The following is an 18914-nucleotide window of genomic DNA, read 5'->3' as shown; positions in this document are numbered from 1 at the left end:
GTGTGACTGAGACTACAGAAACAAGACAAAAAGCATTTACATTTCTCAATGTGCACATGTTTATTTTTAGTGTTCAACCATTGGTCTTCTAACATTGGCAGTTCTATACAGTTTTGACAAGCGACGGTCATAAATCAGATTTAAAGGGTTCAAAATTGCCCTTATTTCTGAAAAAGTTCTGTGTCTCAGTTTTAAATCTGTCAAACTATCTATAAAATCGTATGTGAACATCCGACATTTCCAAAACACTGACTGTAACTTTGCAGAAGTGTGAGTCGCACTGTTCTTTTAAGTGAGAGCATGGTAGGGTCTTCCTGTCTGTATGGTCGACAAACTATGCAAATATAACACTGGCAGCCCCCCCCTCAAAAATGGCTCAAACTGCTGTTGTTGGTTTTACTTTAAAATATCTATTACAAACCCTGCTTTTGCCACTTGTTAAATGGGCTTATACAATCAATTAGGCCAGTCAAGCTTTAGTAAACAGGAGCGTAGAACTCATATTTGCTTTTTTGTCCCATTGATTAAAGGTCTTTCTCTCCCCTCCATCACTGTTCTGATGTCAATGTAAGCCTAACAGTACAGATCCCAACATTACCATTAACATAAGTCTGCCATTACACAAAGAGACAGAAGCGTCTCAGGCAAGATCTAAAAGAAGCAAACAACCATGAATGCCATGTACCTTGACAACAGGTGGTGATGAATACCAAGGCCAGTTGATGCTATTTGAACACAAAGACTGGAGACAACAAATGCTGATTAGATTTTTTTTCTTTGTAGTGCACATTAATTAATATATATAAAAAACTATCATTGCTATTTTTTGAAAGGGTTATCACTTAACTTTTAGTGCCAAAAACCTGTGCCTGTTTTCCCACATTCCAATTTTTTATGAAGTACGACACAAAATGTAAAGTCTTAACAATATAAAAATAGCAAAACAACTCCCACTGTTACACTGTAAAAACTGTAGTTGTGTTTACAGTGTAAAAACAGTAGGTTATGTAGTTCCGACATGACCTCACCACCATGGCCGCTCACCTCCGACGCTGCTGCTGTGTACGTCTTCGTCGACTGTTGATGACGTTTTTATGTAACTACGGATGAGTGCGCGAAATGCAAAGCGACAGAGGTTTATTTCGGCGCTCAGTTTAACTTCTTTGACCACCCAGAGCCTGAGGTTGAAAGCAGTGACTTTACAGCTTTCCAGCTAGTGTTGGTGTATTTTTTCTTTCTTCCCACTAAACCACCTCTTCTCGTCATTAATGGAATACGGCAAGGAGAGAGTGGTGGCGTTAGTCGACATGGACTGTTTTTACGTGCAGGTGGAACAGAGGCTGAATCCGGCTCTGAGGAACACTCCCTGTGTGGTTGCCCAGTACAAGACGTGGAAAGGAGGCAGGTGAGTTTCAGACACAGAGAAGAAAGTTTTAATGGCCAACACAACTGCCTACGAGCGCTGAGACCGTTTCACAAACTGTCAAACCTCTGGACACCTGGATGACATTTCATAGCAAAACCGGAAGTTATGCAAACATCTGTTTCCTTCTTTTATTCGCGGCTGTTTTAAAATTAGTTTAACTTATTCTGTTTCACGAGACAGCGTTCCCGCTATGAGAAAAATACTTGTCAAACCACCCTTACTGTATTAACATGTAGGAGCTTAAATACTAGAATAGAGATGGCTATTCCCAGAGAAATTATAATTATTAGAAAATAAAACTCAAAACAATAAGCTTTAGAACCTGATAAATGACTTAACGAGATTTTTTTGCAGAAAACTTGAACCTGGAGTTAATTATGACAAAGAAAAAGAATCTAAAGTTCTGAACACATTATTTTTTAGCTTTTCTATAGCTTTACTGTCAAATTTTTCTTCAGCAGATGGAGTTTGTACAGTTTTGTGGAGTGAAGTGTGCATCTCTGTGATCCTTTTCTTGCTGAGCTAAAAGATGGTGTTTGGTTTAGATCTTTAACGTTTTTTTTTAAAATCTTTCTCTGGCCCTTCACTCATCTCTGGTTAAAAGCTTGAAACCCCTTACAGTCTATGATTTTAGTACACAGCATGTAACTAGATGGTGGCTATATTATTTAAGCAAACTATAAATATATGTCTGTCCAACACATATCCACACAGATGAACCTGTACTCAGTGTTTCACAGTTCAGTTGTATTGGCCATTTAGACTGTCATCTCTATGTTGGCAACTCACTCACCCTCATGTCCCACAGATGACCATTTTGGATTCATTACTAACATGTTCTTACAGCAAAACTTGACTACGTGGTTTTTAACTAAATATTGTCCTCTGTTAGTATCATAGCAGTGAGCTACGAGGCCAGAGCCCATGGTGTCACCAGGAACATGTGGGTGGATGATGCAAAAACACGATGTAAGGATCTCCAGGTGGCACGAGTGCGCGAGTCTCATGGCAAGGCAGACTTGACACTGTAAGTGCCGATGATGGGCACCCTCAAACTTCCTCTTTTTAGTTGGACGAATTGTAATTCTGTTTTCGTCCTGTGCAGTTACAGGGAGGCGAGTGTGGAGGTGATTGAGGTGATGTCTCGTTTTGCTGTGATTGAGAGAGCCAGCATTGATGAGGCCTACATGGATTTGACTGCTGCAGTCCAGCAGCGGCTGAAAAACATGAGTGATGAACAAATAGACCATCACCTCCTGAAGACCACTTACATCCAGGGGTACCCGCAAAGCTCACCTCAGCTGGAATCACCAGCAGAGGACTCTGTCATAGATAAAGGTATGACCTAACTTTGGCCAATCAGTTACTCACTGAATTGTCTCAGCACTGGACACAGGAAGCTGGACACTTAGCAAACCATCACAGCATCACGTTTTGTCCGCAGAGGAACAACGGTCCAGAGGTCTCCTGCAGTGGCTGCCATCCTTACCTGGCCCTTTATCAGGGGGGCAGAGCTCTGCAGACCTGCAGCTTACTGTTGGGGCCCTCATTGTTGAAGAAATGAGAACTGCAGTGGAGAAACACACAGGTTTCCGCTGTTCAGCAGGGATATCCCACAATAAGGTAGACCAGGCTCATATGTAATGCTAATGTAAGTGCAGTAGTAATCTTTGGAATGGTAATGACTTACTGTCTGTTTTTATCAGGTACTGGCTAAACTAGCCTGTGGTCTGAACAAACCTAACAGGCAAACTATTCTGCCTTTGGACTCTGTTGCAGAACTTTTTAACTCTCTGCCCATCAGCAAGATGTAAGTTCAAAGCATCACTTATTCATCACATATTACTTATGGTCTAACTTAGAAGCGTGAAAACAAAACAAAACAAATACTCACAAATTCCTGTACTCTTGTTTTCCTTATTTCACTCATGCAGTCGTAACCTGGGGGGCAAGCTGGGTGCTTCAATTACAGAGACTCTGGGAGTACAGAACATGGGAGATCTCGTTCAGTTCTCTCAGGCCCAACTGGGACAGCACTTTGGAGATAAAACGGGGTAAGAAAAGACAGTTTCCGCATTAGAAGTTGAAAGTGACATAAGATGACTGGTAAACTCACCTCATCTTTGCATTTAATAACTCATTCACTATCATAATGATTGCAAAGTGTTAAGATAATCATTACATTATTTCCCTAATATCTTACTTAACATCGCCTATTGTCTAGCCACAAAATGGAATCTATATCAAAGTTTCACCTAGAAATACAAGCTGTTTAATAAGGTGCTTCAGCAATCCACTGGAGGTGTGTTTGTAATTGATTTCCAAATGCATTTATTATTGAATCCCTCTGCTTTGTAGCCAGTGGCTGTATGACTTGTGTCGGGGAATTGAGTTTGAAGCTGTGAAACCCAGACAGCTTCCAAAGTCCATTGGCTGCAGTAAAAACTTCCCTGGGAGGACATCGCTGGCAACTAAAGAGAAGGTACAGGCCATAACTTTCTTTTCCCTTTGTTACACCACCATATTAAATGTATTATCTATCTTGTTAATTATCCATAACCTCCTTGTAGGTACAATACTGGCTTCACCAACTGGCCCTTGAGCTGGAGGAGAGGCTGACCAAAGACAGAGATGCGGTAAGCTATGGGGTTCTTAAATGGAGTTAATAATGTCAGATATATTAAGTACAACTACCTTCACGTGACTGGCTGTCATTTGTCACCATCCTACAGAATGGTCGAGTGGCTAAGTTGTTGACAGTTGGCGTACGTCAGCTTGGTGATAAGAGGGCGAGCAGCTTCTCTCGATGCTGTGCTTTAGCTCGCTACGAGGCGACCAAAATATCCAGTGACAGCTTTGCCATTATCAAGAGTCTCAACACGGCAGGAAACCACCAGGCTGCATGGTAATTAGAGTGTCCTGATGCAGTAACATTTAGAGTCATTAGCTGAAGAAATGCTGTGTGATTTATACCCTCTGTCTCGTGCCATGTCCCCAGGACTCCACCCCTCACCCTGCTATGCATCTCAGCTAGCAAATTCAGTGATGCTCCCACTGCAGGAGGGATTGCTGGCTTTCTTTCCGGTGAAGTCACTTCAACCCAGCCTCTCTTCTCCAACACACAGACCTCCATCCAGTCATCCTCTGAACCAAAAAATGACTCTCCACGCAAACAACCTGGCAGCATCCAGTCCTTCTTTAAAAAAGCAGCTGAGAAACAAAAACAAGAGGCGACAAAGGATGTAGATGAGGGTGGTGATGATTTAGGCTCCACAGGATTCCTCACGTCTTCCTCCCCTCACAAAACCCCAGCTGCTGATAGCCAGCTGGATAAAGATACCAGCTGCCCTGCTTCAACCAAAACTGGTCCACGCTCTGGCATTTCCTCCTTCTTCCACAAGAAGAGCCTTGAAAAAAGCTCACAGGTCTCAGTCTCAACAATACCTGATCCTGAAACAGAACGAATGCCTGAATCTGTCAAAAACGAAGACTCTGGAGACACTGTTGCTTGCATGTCAAGCCTGCAGTCAAACCATACCTCAGAGTTTACATCTCACCAGTCACCATGTGAAGAATTAAAGGATGAAGTGGACGTTGATCCAGAATTAAATCACCTTCCTCCCAGTGTGGCCAGAGAAGACCTGTTAAAATGTGAACGCTGTGGTCAAGAGGTGTTGGTCTGGGAAATGCCCGAACACAACGACTATCACTTTGCCCTGGACCTCCAGAGTTCACTGTCTTCATCCACAGGGTCAGCAGCCATCCCTTCCTCTTCATCCGCCGTCTCTTCTTCTTCTTCCTCCTCCAGTGCCTCTCTAAATGCTCCCAGAGTTGGAGCAGCAGGCACAGCCCAGTCCTCCCGGGGCAAGACAAAAACCAGAGGCCAGTCTGGACCTCCGACAAAAAGGCACCGCTCCCAAGGAGGAAGTACAGGTACTCTGGATTCTTTTTTCAAGAGGAACTGAAGATGTGACACAGAACTGCATTTTTAAGTAAAATGAGAAACTAACTTCTGATTACACACATATTTATAGCAAAATTTGTGGAATAGGTAATGTGATTTGTTCTTGTATTTGCTCAAAGAATGGAAAGCTGTATTCTTTTAAGATACACTAGGACTTCTAAATCATCAATGTTACTGTGCTTTATATTATATCAGTGTACAAATTAAAGAAGACAATGCTTATTTATTTGATTTGTTATATATATATGCTCTTGTGAACTGAAGTATATAAAAACAATCTTACACTTAGTAATAACGCACAATATGTTGTAGTACTCTGACACACCACCAGGTGCCAGTACTCACTTTAATATAGAAAAAAACATCACTTGGTCAATATAAAGCTTTTTTATGAATTTAAGTAATAGAAAATTATTGGTTCTGTGAAACATTATACAGTATTGGAAATGCCAGTAAATTCAAGTGATGTTGGTGAGCAGCTCAAACACTACTCTATTTACTGTCGTGTTTAATTAGAAAACAACATGACTAATCAGACAAACCCAGAGCACCGGTCACACTGGTGATAAGACCTGCACAAACAACATGAAGATTCGACTTTAGTTTCTTTTAGACAAATACAAAAAGTAGTAATTCTGCTGCTTAGCACAACAACTACCTTTGTAACTGAAACTACATGTGAAAAAAAATGTGAAGGGAACTAATAAGGTGCTTGTTCAAAAGCCTGTGATTGATCGTGATCTACTTTATTCATTAGGACATAAATCATGAGGAGCCACAGGTGTGTCAGACCTTTAACCAAGCTGACAGTAGGACCAGGAGAGCAATGCACCCATAAAGCCACCCTCTTTATGTTTTTATGTCGTGGTGATTATTGTTCTACGGTTCATGTGCACTGAAAGACCTGAGCGAGTTGCACTGTCTTGTATCAGATGAGAAACAAAATAGGAGGAGTCATATCAGGAAATAAAGCCTTTTATAATTCAATTTTGTTTAGTGACTCATCATGCTGTGATGTGAACGCCAGAAGGCAACCTCAGGGTTGATGATGAGCAACTTTGAAAATGACACAATAAAACACCAATTAAAGAGGCAATAAAAGTTGTATTCATGTACATCATGATACACAAATTGGATCTGTACATAAATATTGCATTTCACCCAAACAATGATCAAAATATTATGCTTTCAATTCAAATGAAAACAGGCCTTAAATGTGATTTTTCCGAAACGTGAAGATGTGCCGGTGTTATTGAGAACACTGCAACTGTGAAAAATGTGTTTGAATGAACTGTAAAATCTGGAACTACTACAAATCTATAAAATACTTCAGAGATGCATTAAAACAAGCTTCAACACCTGAACTCTTTATAAATGCTATAAAATATTTTGGTTGAAATGCATTCTTAGTTTATCTGTCTTTGACTGCACACAAACTGTGCATTAACAACAAAGGAGCAAGAAACCAGCACAGAGTTCAGTTGTCCACTGATGCCAGTCGGACAATAATGTGTGTATAAATTACTATAACATGCAATAATAAGACAGATGGTGAGGCCAACAACAGAACAGAGTAGTATTTAACATTCTTTTTCAAAGTTGTCTACTAAATACCAAAAGCTGTTTCTAGTAGTAGCACCACCTTAAGTAGTTGTAAAAACTTTGGGCTGTAATAGAAGGCTACTCAAACTGTAGTTCCATTAGGCACTGTGATAAACCCCTTCAAAGTTAGTGACATCAGTAACTGAAGGTGAAGAGACGACATCAAGTACCTCAAATATAATTGCTTTTAAACAAAGCTGTAAGAGTAGACTTTTCATTACTAATGCATAATCAAACTAATCTCTTTGGGAGACACAACTTTTGTCTGTTTTTCCTCACATCTCCCTACTACCCCTCCCCTCTGCAACAGAAACCCACTTGGAGTAGTTCTGTGAAAGTGGAATGCTAATACAATATCTACTGTACACTGACCTGAGTAACTAAAGCACTTGAAACATAGGCAGCAAGATTGTTACGGTCTCACCGCACTATTGTGAGGCATTATTTGTGAATAAAAAATAATTCTCACAGACAGACGTGACAGATAAAAGGTGACCGCCAATGTGAGTTATTTTGGCAGACGTACATACAAACTGGGTCAAGTCCTACCTCACAACGCTCTCCTTCACCTTCGTAAAGTGCCGTTGTCAGTAACATGGCTTAAAGAGAGATGGTTTAGCTTCTGTGTGACTGACAAGTCATGTGAAACCCATTACTGAATCTCATTGTTTTTATCTCACATAATTCAGCAGCAGTTACTATGAAAATGATATGATTTAAGGGAATTCAATTATATGAGATCAGAGGTTTGTAATTATCAGTCAGGCACTATGCTGGTAACACAGACAAGCTGCTGTGGGGTATCACACTGGTGATACAGAGTACAACCTTCATGTCAAAGCATCTCATACTTACAGTTGTTGAGTTTGTAATCAGTTATCTGCCACAGGTATATCAACACTGGCTTTTATGTTTCAGTGCAAAGTGTGTGTGAGCATGTTGGTTGAATCGAGTGTTAGGAGTGCATTTTGGTGTAAACTTTGTAAGCAGCACTTCACTGTAGATGTTAGAATGCAATTTTCTAGTATCCATCTATTGATCTGTGCATTGCAACATGTTCTCTCTCACTCTATATCACTTTGGTAGATGTTGCTAAGTGATGGTTGAGAGGTAACCTCTTATCAGTGCCATGAAAAGCAACACCCTTTTAAATCTCAACACCAAAAAGCACGTTAAAACATCAGCAGTCATTTAAAAAGGCTGAAAACGATAAACAAGTAAGATGGTAACAAGGCTTTGGAAAAGGGTGAAAAAAACAACAACAACAAAACCCTGTAAAAGGGGTTTACTGTGCCAGGAAAAGGGCAGAGTGGCCTTTGGAGAAAGCAGGAGGTGGTTTGTAGAGCACCTTGTTTGGGGTGGGACGGTGTTTTCTGCCGTGATTGTCCAAGCGACATTAAGCTTCCTCATCCTCCCTTTGGGATGGCCGGTACTGGCCGATGGGCTGCAGCTTGGTGACATGACCGATACCTTTGGTCACCCCCTGTCTGAAGAGCACCTTCGCTCCCACCTTCAGATATTCTGGGTGCTTGATGAACTTGAAGAGAACCACTGCTTTCTCCCCTGTTCTCAGCTCCTCCTGTGGCACAATGATGTAGCACAAAAATACAACAAAGACAACATTATGAACTGGTCAGTTGGATCAAGTGCAGCAAAAGACTGTGGTTTAAGTGGTATTGAGTTATTATGAATTAAAATAACCTTGTGATGCTTTGTTGAAAGCAAATGGTTAGATTCAAAGTTACTTGCTAAAACGCACTGTTAATACTGTCAATCCTTAAGGGGTAACAAACATATGAAATGAATCTCTCCCTCATAAAACACTTGCAAAGCCAGTTTTTAAAAATCAGTCATGCATTTGCTGCAGCACTTCTGCATATCTTAGCACGCCTCTGACAGCTGTGGATTAGTGTGACACTATTAGCAGGACTATATCATATCACCCATGTGCGTGCATATGCGCCTGCGTAAGATAAGCAAGGCAAAACAAAAGACCCACTCACACAAATACAGCTCTGTAGCACTACTAGAGGTAAAAGGATTACTGAACTTCAGCACAAGTCATATATGCAACGCAGTAAAACCGGCCTTGCTCCATTAAGCAAACATATCCGCCCAAACTGACGATGCATATAAATCTAACAATTGAGCAACATAACCAAAAACTTAATGAGAATAGGTGTGTCAGGTAGATTTAGAACCTGTATTAAAGTGTCAACTTATGTAATTTTATAGTCTCGCCTTGACCAAAGCAGTTGTAACCCCAACATGTATTTGATAAATTAGACTAATTAAGAGAAACATTTTCTGTTGACACAGTTGTAATACAGTAGGTAACAATGTGATTTATGCTGGGATTAACTGTCCAACAGGAAGAGTGTTTGCTTAGTAGATTAACTAACCTTGCCATACACTGCTTCCACAGTTGCAGTCTGTCTCACATTGCCAATGTGCACAGTGACCTGGAAGCCCTTGTGGAAGGTCTTGGCATGGAAAAGCAGCACAATTTCAGCCTCAAACATCCAGCAAATGGTCGGATCCATCTCTGGACTCACCATTACCATGCCCTGTCAATGGCAAAGAAGATGATATGGATGGTTTACACACGTGTCACATAATAAAATACAGTTAGTATACAGTGTTAATATTAAAAAATATGTACTTAAAAACTGAATTCAAGTAGCAACTTTGGCACCATCATAAAGAAACAAATATTTCCTTTAAAAACGGCGACAGACACACTGTAGAAAGTAAGTGTCAAGAGTCTGACCTTGCGTAGTAGCGAGCGGTCAAAGTTGCCCAGTGCAAGTGTCGCAGCCTGGCCAGCCCTGAGTACCCTACATGCCGAGCGATTCCTTTGGATGCTGCCAATGGTCAACTTGTGGAACTGGCCCGAGTCAGTGGGCCCTACCACAAGAGGATCCCCCTCACGGCAAATACCACTGCATGTTTTTAAAAATAGCGAATCAGAAGTAGCTCATGCTAAATGGAGAAGTAAATGAAAAAAAGCAACTTGAAGGAAAAAAAAAAATCCACACACTGACCTGTACAGAGTACCTCCCACTACTGTCCCCACCTCTGGTACTGTGTAGATCTCATCCACCTGTAATGATGCACTCTGCCGTGAATCACATCTGATATCACCTAGTACTTACATCGCATCTAGAAGTGTGTATTCCAGCCAGCTGATTATGGGCATACAAGAATAAAGTTATACCAAGATTTACCTGGAACTCAGTTAGTTGTTGCATCAGCTCCTCCTGCTCTTTGCTGTTGCTAAGGGGAGGAATGATGTTGAAGAAGACCTTAAGCAGGTCAAGGCTCTCTCCAGACACACTGGATAAGGTGAAGATGGGTGTTATGCTGAAAGGAAGAGTACAAGAACATCATCAGGACACAAAGATATTACAGTCTAGTTTCTAACTTCAACTAGAGGAAGCAGACATGTAACTACAGAGCATTAAATAGATGACAAGTTCAAGTATTGATGCATATGAATGTGTTTCTTACTTGGGTGACTGGGCAAACTGCTGTGCTGCTGTGACGGCGTCATCTGTGCTGCTGACAACCATAGGCACCTTGTTGCAGCCCGGCTGCTTCAAGACTCGCTCCAGCTGCCGCACTGTACGCTCCACCGTGGCCCGTGTACACAAGTCCACCTTACTAATAACAATGAAGATGGGGACCTTCAGTGCCATGGCGAGGCCAAGATGCTCCCGTGTTGTACCAGCTGGAAAAGAGTGAGAAGGGGGAGAAGTGATAAATTGTAGATAAATTGTCTAAAAGAGCTTTCGCAACTGAGGCCATGTTTATTTGATCTGTTCAATATGATGGACTATATCTGATCCAAGGATATTTTACAATAAATAAGAAGGAAGGGATACAGTCTCTTACTTAAACACGACCAAGAAGAACATATTAATGCACACTGATGCCTCAGATAGAATCAAACATACAAACCACCAAGTATGGAAATGTCACGATGCACACAGGGAAACATAGTGAACTTAAAATATCAAATCAACGAGACTTCTGAAGTATGGAAATTTATTCTGTGTACAAACACAACAGTGGCTCTCTCAGGGAATGGCAAGCAGTCCTTTGGAAAATACTACAGCATTCTAATCTGTGCAGTTAAGACCTGCTGTGACCTCAGATAACATTGGTTATCCAGAAGCTGGCAATTAATGTAAGTCAAAGATGACATACAGACTGACAAGACTGGGAAGAATTCCCATGACGTGTACATTGTTATGTAACTGGAGAGAACGGACAGGATTGCAGAGCAGAGTGATATATACCATATATAGTAACTATGTCACTTATGCATAATGTATGTCGTCCAGAATGACAATTAATACCCAGTCTAAACCAAGCGACTTGTTCCAAAGACAGCCGTGTCCTGAGTGCATGTCTGGTGGGTTATGTTTCTTTGTAAACAAAGCTGGCACGTGAGAGAAAACGATACCAGCAGTAGGTTATGTCTCCATTTGAGTATAGGTCTCAACTTGTGTAAGGTCACGGAGGATTTTAAGGATACTGTCCCATAACATACATTTGACTGCCAGAGATTCAAAACAACCTGACCTCTTGTCCGCTGAGCTGCAGTGTTTTGCTAGATGTGTTACTGTCGGTGCTTTCAAGGTAAAGATGCATAGAAGAAAGTGTAGTACCTCATCCTTAGACTTTGATTACTTGCCCTTTGCCGTGTCACAGTTACAACCTAAGACGAGCGCTATGCATTACACAGATCAATTACTGTGTTTCATAATTAAAGCTGTAGCTCTTGGGTTGCAGACAGCCTGTCCCTTTCTGTCTGTCGTGTAGCTAAGATGGTCCCCATTCTTGACCTCATTTTCCCCAGCATGCCCCACTTCAGACGCACAAACACACCAATGCCTACTGTGCGATACAGAAATTCAAGCACAGATATCAATTAAAGAAGATGTAGATGCAGGCTTTAAAAATGTGTAGTACTGCAGATGGAGTTTTTTTCCTCAGATTTCAATTTCAAAATCAGATAATTTATAATATATAAAATAACAAAACAGCAAATACACATGTCCTTTCTTATCAGGGGAAATCTCTATTTCTAAACTTCAGGACTGAATTAAATTTCCTTGTAGAAAAAAATATTTTAATTATGTGTTTCTACAGCACTGGGTATATTTTTCCTCTTGGCGGTGGCATAATAGTAATGAATAAATATGAATAAAACACTGACTGTATACTGAGGGTCACATCCAGGCCAAGGACAGAGTAATCAGAGATTTGCATCTTTTTCTACTGACGTCAGTTTCCAAACACACTGGGACTATGCCTAACAAAACCTTTGAGCATTCTAATAGTTTTCTGCTTGTGTCTGTACATATCCTACTACTTTGGTTAGACAAAAGTAAACAAAAAGTTTGATTAAAAAATAAAGTTAAGTCAAAAATAACTCACAAATGCACAACTCTTCTGCGTGTTTGGGTCAACAACCTTTTGAAAAATTACCCAAATTATGTTAAAAAGGACCCTAAAAATAGCTAAACACAGCCAGCTGTACAGTAACAACAGCTCAATATAGTTCATCTAATAAGCAGACAGCGACCTGGAGTGCTAAGTAACAAGTGTTGTCTCAAAGGCTCAGATTTCATATACAGGTCTCCTTGCAACTTGAAAAATGAAATATAGCTACAGATTTCTAAATAATCAAATGTGATTTCTTTCAAAAGCACACAGACACACAGAGGGGGTTTTACTTAGATTCACTTGTGACTGTCAAAGTGTCACCTTCACCCCATCATCTGACAGAGTTGAGCTAAACAGAGATATGCGGATTTGAACCTCACTTTTGACAACATTCTTTTTTAATACCAAGTCCTACAAACTACATTATAATGTGTTTTACTTTTATAGCAACAAGCGTAAACAAACAACATATCATCACAAGCACAGTACAGTCAGCCCAGTAACAGTCTGGCCTGTTCCACTAGTTTAAGCAGCTCAGGTTTCAAAGTATGTCTCTCCCTGAAAAGAGACTTCCTGCACTCAGTTTCACTTAGTGTTATCATAAAGGGTCTGGGTTGGTGAAAGCAAATCATGCACTATAGAATCTATAAATAAAACAAGGAGCTGAAATATGAGACCCTAAGTGAGGCTCATTATTGTCCTCTTACAGGTAAAGAGCAGAATTGAGGATAAAGTACTTTAAATAAAAAATATTAACTGCTTTTAAATGGTTCCAATTTGGGTGAAGTTGTACTGTGAAAATCCTTTTCGCAACACAAATCACGTGTAAATACTGTGTTCTTTTGTAGCACATGACCAACTTATTTGCATGGTCTTCCTATTTGCCTTTTTATGGTACCAGGAGTGTATTTTGAGCTGTTGCCTGATTGTTGTTTGCCCTGTATCCTGCACAGTGTCTCCTTGTTGAAAGAAACACAGCAGCTTTCAGAGGAGTGGAGAATACAGTCTAAAATAATCGGCTTATTCAGAAAAAAAACAAAAAACATTCGTGTATTTATTCACACAAAACAGAAAGCCTTAACTCTATTTAAAAGGCTGCCTGTAGGTATTTAGGGAATGACTGTGAATTGTTTTGTCCTTTAGCCAAGTCAGCAATGTTAAAATACACAAGTTTACGGACACATTTGCCGGTTAACACTCAGATCAAGCACAGAACTACTTCCAGTGGGTCGACATGAATGAGTGGTATTTGAGATATTTTGGGACTGGCTGTAGCAGGCAGGGACAAGGAGGAGGGATAAAGGGGGCGTGGTAGGAAGGGCAGTTTGTTACGTAAGCTCAGATATCACATGTCTGCAAAGTGTCAAGCACAGCTGGTTAAGTCCACGACAGTGTGGAGTGGGGTGTACACAAACATGGGCTCAGTCAGATCAGCCCTGCAGATTTGTACCACCAGCTTGTGAAAGATTCATTCTTAATTTGGCTTAACTAAATATCCATGTGACTAGACAAAGGACGAAGAGTGAATGAGGAGACACAAGCACATTTCAATTGACACACCAAAAAAAAAAAAAAAAACACAGTCAAATGAAAAGAAATGCTCACCAATGCCAGTGTTTGCACTGACAACCAGCATTGCAAAATCCGGACAGTAGCTGGTGAGGCCAAAGATGGTGGTCTTCAGGTACTTGTGGTGACCCGCCAGATCAATGAATGTGATCATTTTAGAGGCACTCTCACAAATCTCTTCAGCTGTCCGAGACTCGCTGTAATTCACGACCTAGGAGGGAAAAAAAGTAAAGTTAGATATCAGTTAGTCACACTAGTTGCTGATGCAGCAGTTTGATGAAAATTTCATTTGAACAATGGCATTAAATTGTACAGGAGTTTAACCCAAGTTGCAAGAACATAACATATTTAACTCTCACTGATACTTAAGACAAATGTTGTAAGCTTATATAACTAGGATATACATTATTTATTCTTTGGCATTCATTCTTTTCTCACCTCTCCTTTACTGTTGAAGCCAAGGATCTCAAAGCTTATGCTTGAAGTGCGTCCAGTCTGGATCTCATGTAAATGTCTGAAGAGGTTGAGCCTTGCTCTTCCCCGTCCATTGTCTAGCTCACCTTGTGTCAAAACACCCAACAGAGTGGATTTTCCTGAATCCACATTACCCAGTACAGCTACCCGCAGATCTAGGAACTGCAGAGGGAGGGGGGGAAACAGGTAAACTGCCATACAGTTAAAAATGAACAGTCAACAAACAACACGCCTTCACAGTAGGCCCACTAACCTGCTGGTCATCTGGCACCTTGCGAATGAGAACCTCAGCAATCTTACGAGGCACATCGGAGTCATAGTCCACCTCCCGCTCTCTGAGAACGGTGATGTCAGCTCCAACTCTGTCAGGAAAAAAAAAGATTTAATATCTGAATTGTACAATAACCTCTCACCAGTTTTGGTAAGTTTTTATTTTCCATTAGTTTAGGTCAGGTTTAGTTATGGAATCTAAGGGTAAATGTCACTGTCAAAGTGGAATATTAAATGTTTCTCACAGCAGACATGACAGACAAGGTTATCCCAGGAAAAGCACAGGTGCACCTGCTAACAGAAACAATGGCTGCAATCCATTTAGGTGAGCCCCTTTCCAAGCATTGTATTTATTGTACTTGCTGGCTGGCTGACATGGGTTAATTAGACACTTAATGGAACTCAGCTTTTGTTACTTCTGTGGTTTTACTGCAAAGACAAGTCATATGTCTGTCATATGTTTGTGAAAAAGATATATAAAAGTAATATCTATGTTTGTGGACTTACTTTTCTGCCAGCCTATGGAGGGTTTTTAGTGACGTCCTCATGTCCTCCTCTGATAGTCCCACCAACATGCCATTATCTTCAACACCTATTTGATAGACAGCTTCACCTCGACCCTCCTGCAGTCTCCATTTCATTTGCGTGGCCAGGTGCTCAAAGCGGTACTGTGTGGGGTTCACCAGCTTCAGCTAGACAAGGGCAAGACAACAGTGTTTACCTTAAATCTAAATTCTAGAGAGTATTTAATAATACTGATTAAAATAACTAACATTACAAAGGATTACTGTAGGTGAGAGGCAATAAGAAGCTGGAATAAAGTCAGTGTTGGTGTAAAGGAGAAGCAGCTGTCCAGATACTAAAAATGCTCTTGCTAATCCACTGTGGTGTTAAATTTCCATGGTGAGATTGTACTTGTATATCCTGACGTATATATTGCTGACTGACTGGAAAAATAAATTAGCTATAACATCTACATTACTGACATGAAGCAGTGTGGCCTACATGAACCATTTTCATAGTTTTATCTATGGCAACTAGCTCTCTCTGAAGGAAACCAAAATAGAGTCTGAACAAAACAAGGTTCTAGCATCATAGCCGATTTGCTTACCTTGTACTCTATGTTTCCCTCTTCAGCCTGAGAGATGGGGAGAGAGACAAAGAGAGAGAAAAGGAACAACAGCTGTCACACTGTAGAGAAGTGAGACAACAGGCTATTGATTTGTTTAAAGACAAAAAGAAAAGCATCCTGACTGACTGAGCAGCCACTGTCCTCCTGTGAATAGGCAAACACTGACAGCTATACAAACTAACTGCTTAGCTAGCCTTAATAGTACACATATACTTAATGCAGTATTAAAGTGGAAAAGTTATTTTAAATATGTGTAAGGGTAACTAGGCGACGTCCCTAAAAGTGGGACAAATCCATATATACACTAACAATTAGATCATGGAATATGTTGAGTCTCATAAACAGTTTATGACTATGGTGCTGTGATAAAGTACACTTTATCCCTTTAATTGCATGTGAGTTTTATTAAAATGACAGCACAATCTAGACCTGAAAGCAATATGTTTCGCATTTGACTCCAAGGTAGCATATGATGGTCGCTCGAAGTCAACATAATGTTTACTTCCTCGTTTTTGAGAAAACAAAGACAATGGCAACTATTGTGTGAGTCAAAAGTGAAGTAACTCACGCATTAAAAATATCCAAGTGATATTTCGTTATTGTGTAGTGTCCAATCCTTGGTAACACTATATTTAGGCTGCACCCGCCCCCTATTTACAAACACAGCTGTTTGCAATGCTAAGCTAGCATAATATTAGCCATTTAGTTATATCACATGGCTTTTGATTTACACACATGTAGCTTGTAACTCCAAAAAAGCACAGAAAATTGCAAATTATCAGTTCATAGCTAATGTGAAATTGCTAATCTTGGAACCAACATTTCATTCATTTTCCTTTACCGACGAGCTACGTGTCACTACAGGTTCAAGTCAGGAGGAGTGAAGCTAACGCCGGGGACAGGAAATGAAACCAAACATTCATCATTAGCGTTACAAGCACCCAAACACCGGCTAGTTTTCTGTTATTACCACCATATACGTGTCGTAAATAATATCAGCTCGACTGCCCTAGCTTAGTTGTGTCCATAATTTCCGGCTTACCTCTGGAGGTAGATACGGGGTGTTATTGCTTGGTTTGAAGTTGCGAGAGAATCGAGCTTTTGCCTTCTTGCTCTTTGCTGAAGACCTTTTAGGGGCTACCCCAAAGCCATTCCCCGACTTGGACGCAACACCTTGAGACCCAGAGCCGTGTCCATTTCCTGAGCCAAATAAGTCCGAAACCCGCGCTTCCATCGGCTACTTTAGGACCTAACTTCTTAGCTTACCACTACCTGGACGAAATAAGGCGCTATGTTATTTTTTTTAAAAAGACCTTAGGCTAGGAATTAAGTTGCTAACATTTAAGCGAAATTTCTCTGCTAGTGGTAGCTTACAGCCCCAGAATAAAAACAAAGCACCGACCTCCCCCCAAACTCCTGAAACCGAACAATAACAGTACCGTCCGAGACTATCCTTTTGCGTTTACAGCGTCACGACCCGAAATGTCAAGGGTGAGCCTGTTTTAATTAACTGCACAACGCGGTTGAGCGGTTGCTTTTGTTTTCTGGCCGCCTTGTATTGTTAACTCCGCCCGCCTATCTGAACCAGGTCGACACAGCGTTCACACACCTGCACACACCGATTTGCAGCGCTTTGCATCAGACGAAAAAGGAAATATTTTCGTGCTTGTTTACAAAGACTTTGAGAAGTCTGTTCACAAAAGATGATGACACAAAATCGAAGAAATGTGTCATCAGCATAGGCACGCAGTGTCTGACCTATAGGCTGGCATTTAGAGGCTTTGATACCCTTTCAGTTCTGCATTGATATTGTGTATTCTCAATATTTTTGTTTTTCAATTACGTGTTTGCTTTGTTATTTTGGCTGCAAAAGGAGTTCACTCTGTGATCACTTTGTTTTGTTTTAAGGTTTGTTTTACGTTCTTTAAAGCTCTCATCACACCCTTAAAAGCTGACAACAGAGTTTAGGTAGTCATATCTATTATATTTATATATCTATTGCTACCTCCCCCTCCCATTTCAAACAAACAAACAAACAAACACAAAGGAAAAATAAACATTGCCAGGGGACAAAAATGCTCCCTAGGGACACAATATAAGTGTCCTTAACTGATCTGAGCTTCAATGGGCTCCTTGAGAGAACCTCTCAGTATTCTGGGTAAATTTTTGATACAGTTTGAAAGCACCACTGTGTATTTCAAGCATTGTTCAACAATTTCATCATGATGAAGGCTGTACTGGATTTTTTCCAATTCCTAGTACATTTGTTATGCAAATTACCTGATTTACCTCCAGGCTAGAAGTTGTTACCACAAGCTTCACTGCATTTGCTCCTACTGTTACTATGCCTTTCTGGACATTATACATACATTAATTGTATTATTCTCAGGTTATTTGGCTTCAAATGATTTATTTCCCAATATTATCACATCTTGGACACAGTTTTTTCCCCAGCTCCTTAAGTCTGAATCAATTTATTTTTTACTCTATATTTTGCATTTTGTAAGTTTTCCAGTTCAAACTATTTTCACTGACACATTATTGAGTCTCTTTAGCATCACACAAGCACTGTGTATGTAGGATAAACATACTTCACAGACGTGTTGAACTAGACACACAAAGTGCGTATAAAGTAATTAATCTCCTTCTTACACTGGGAATTTTAGTCCGTCTACAAATATGTCACTAAAAGACCCTTTGAAAAAACAAAATTAGGTGTTTCTGCTCAGCAGTTTCTTAATTTCACAGAGCTCAGTGACTGTCTTCCTGCAGAGACAGCGAAGGGACAAGAGCGCCCCTAAGGACGCTCTGTTTTGAAAGTGTTCTGAAAATACTAATATGTTGGGCCCTTTGAGAAAATCTAAAAGGTTGTAATGCTAAATTTACAAGTATGCTGACATAGTTTTTGATGCCATTTGAAAGAGGACCTCCCTATGTACTTAAATCATAGTTTAAACTTTACCTGATGTTTAAGATTTTCAAATTTAATAATTTGTCTTGCAAATTGGTTAATTTACCTCCAG

The 18914-nt window shown here is 40.4% G+C and overlaps 2 protein-coding genes across 4 annotated transcripts in view; one reads left to right on the top strand and one right to left on the bottom strand.

Moving 5' to 3' along the window:
* The first annotated feature begins 1108 nt into the window (after nt 1-1108).
* polh (polymerase (DNA directed), eta) lies at nt 1109-6377 on the top strand. The gene is made up of 10 exons (XM_022187158.2): nt 1109-1405; nt 2319-2453; nt 2532-2764; nt 2871-3049; nt 3133-3236; nt 3361-3480; nt 3785-3908; nt 3997-4062; nt 4159-4331; nt 4425-6377. Exons 1-10 carry the CDS (start codon nt 1269-1271, stop codon nt 5389-5391), a joined length of 2238 nt encoding a protein of 745 aa, XP_022042850.2. The 5' UTR covers nt 1109-1268; the 3' UTR covers nt 5392-6377.
* Nucleotides 6350-18914, bottom strand: part of gtpbp2a (GTP binding protein 2a) — a 31874-nt gene continuing 19309 nt past the window's right edge. For 2 of the 3 annotated variants that reach the window (XM_051960309.1, XM_051960310.1), the window contains exons 4-14: nt 15871-15897; nt 15267-15451; nt 14743-14851; nt 14454-14651; nt 14052-14226; nt 10503-10722; nt 10220-10355; nt 10037-10095; nt 9763-9934; nt 9395-9559; nt 6350-8571 (exon numbers count right to left, since the gene is read on the bottom strand). In XM_051960309.1, the coding sequence (XP_051816269.1) occupies nt 8389-8571; nt 9395-9559; nt 9763-9934; nt 10037-10095; nt 10220-10355; nt 10503-10722; nt 14052-14226; nt 14454-14651; nt 14743-14851; nt 15267-15400 (1551 nt within the window). In that variant the 5' untranslated portion in view covers nt 15401-15451; nt 15871-15897 and the 3' untranslated portion in view covers nt 6350-8388. Of the gene's footprint in view, nt 8572-9394; nt 9560-9762; nt 9935-10036; nt 10096-10219; nt 10356-10502; nt 10723-14051; nt 14227-14453; nt 14652-14742; nt 14852-15266; nt 15452-15870; nt 15898-16933; nt 17521-18914 lie in introns of those variants that run through there. The other variant, XM_022187169.2, reaches the window with a different exon arrangement.

The sequence above is a fragment of the Acanthochromis polyacanthus genome, chromosome 15, assembly GCF_021347895.1.
Source record: "Acanthochromis polyacanthus isolate Apoly-LR-REF ecotype Palm Island chromosome 15, KAUST_Apoly_ChrSc, whole genome shotgun sequence".
Classification (NCBI taxonomy): Eukaryota; Metazoa; Chordata; class Actinopteri; family Pomacentridae; genus Acanthochromis; species Acanthochromis polyacanthus.
The sequence above is the reverse complement of the archived record's forward strand: the minus strand, read 5'-3'. Positions and strand labels throughout refer to the sequence as shown.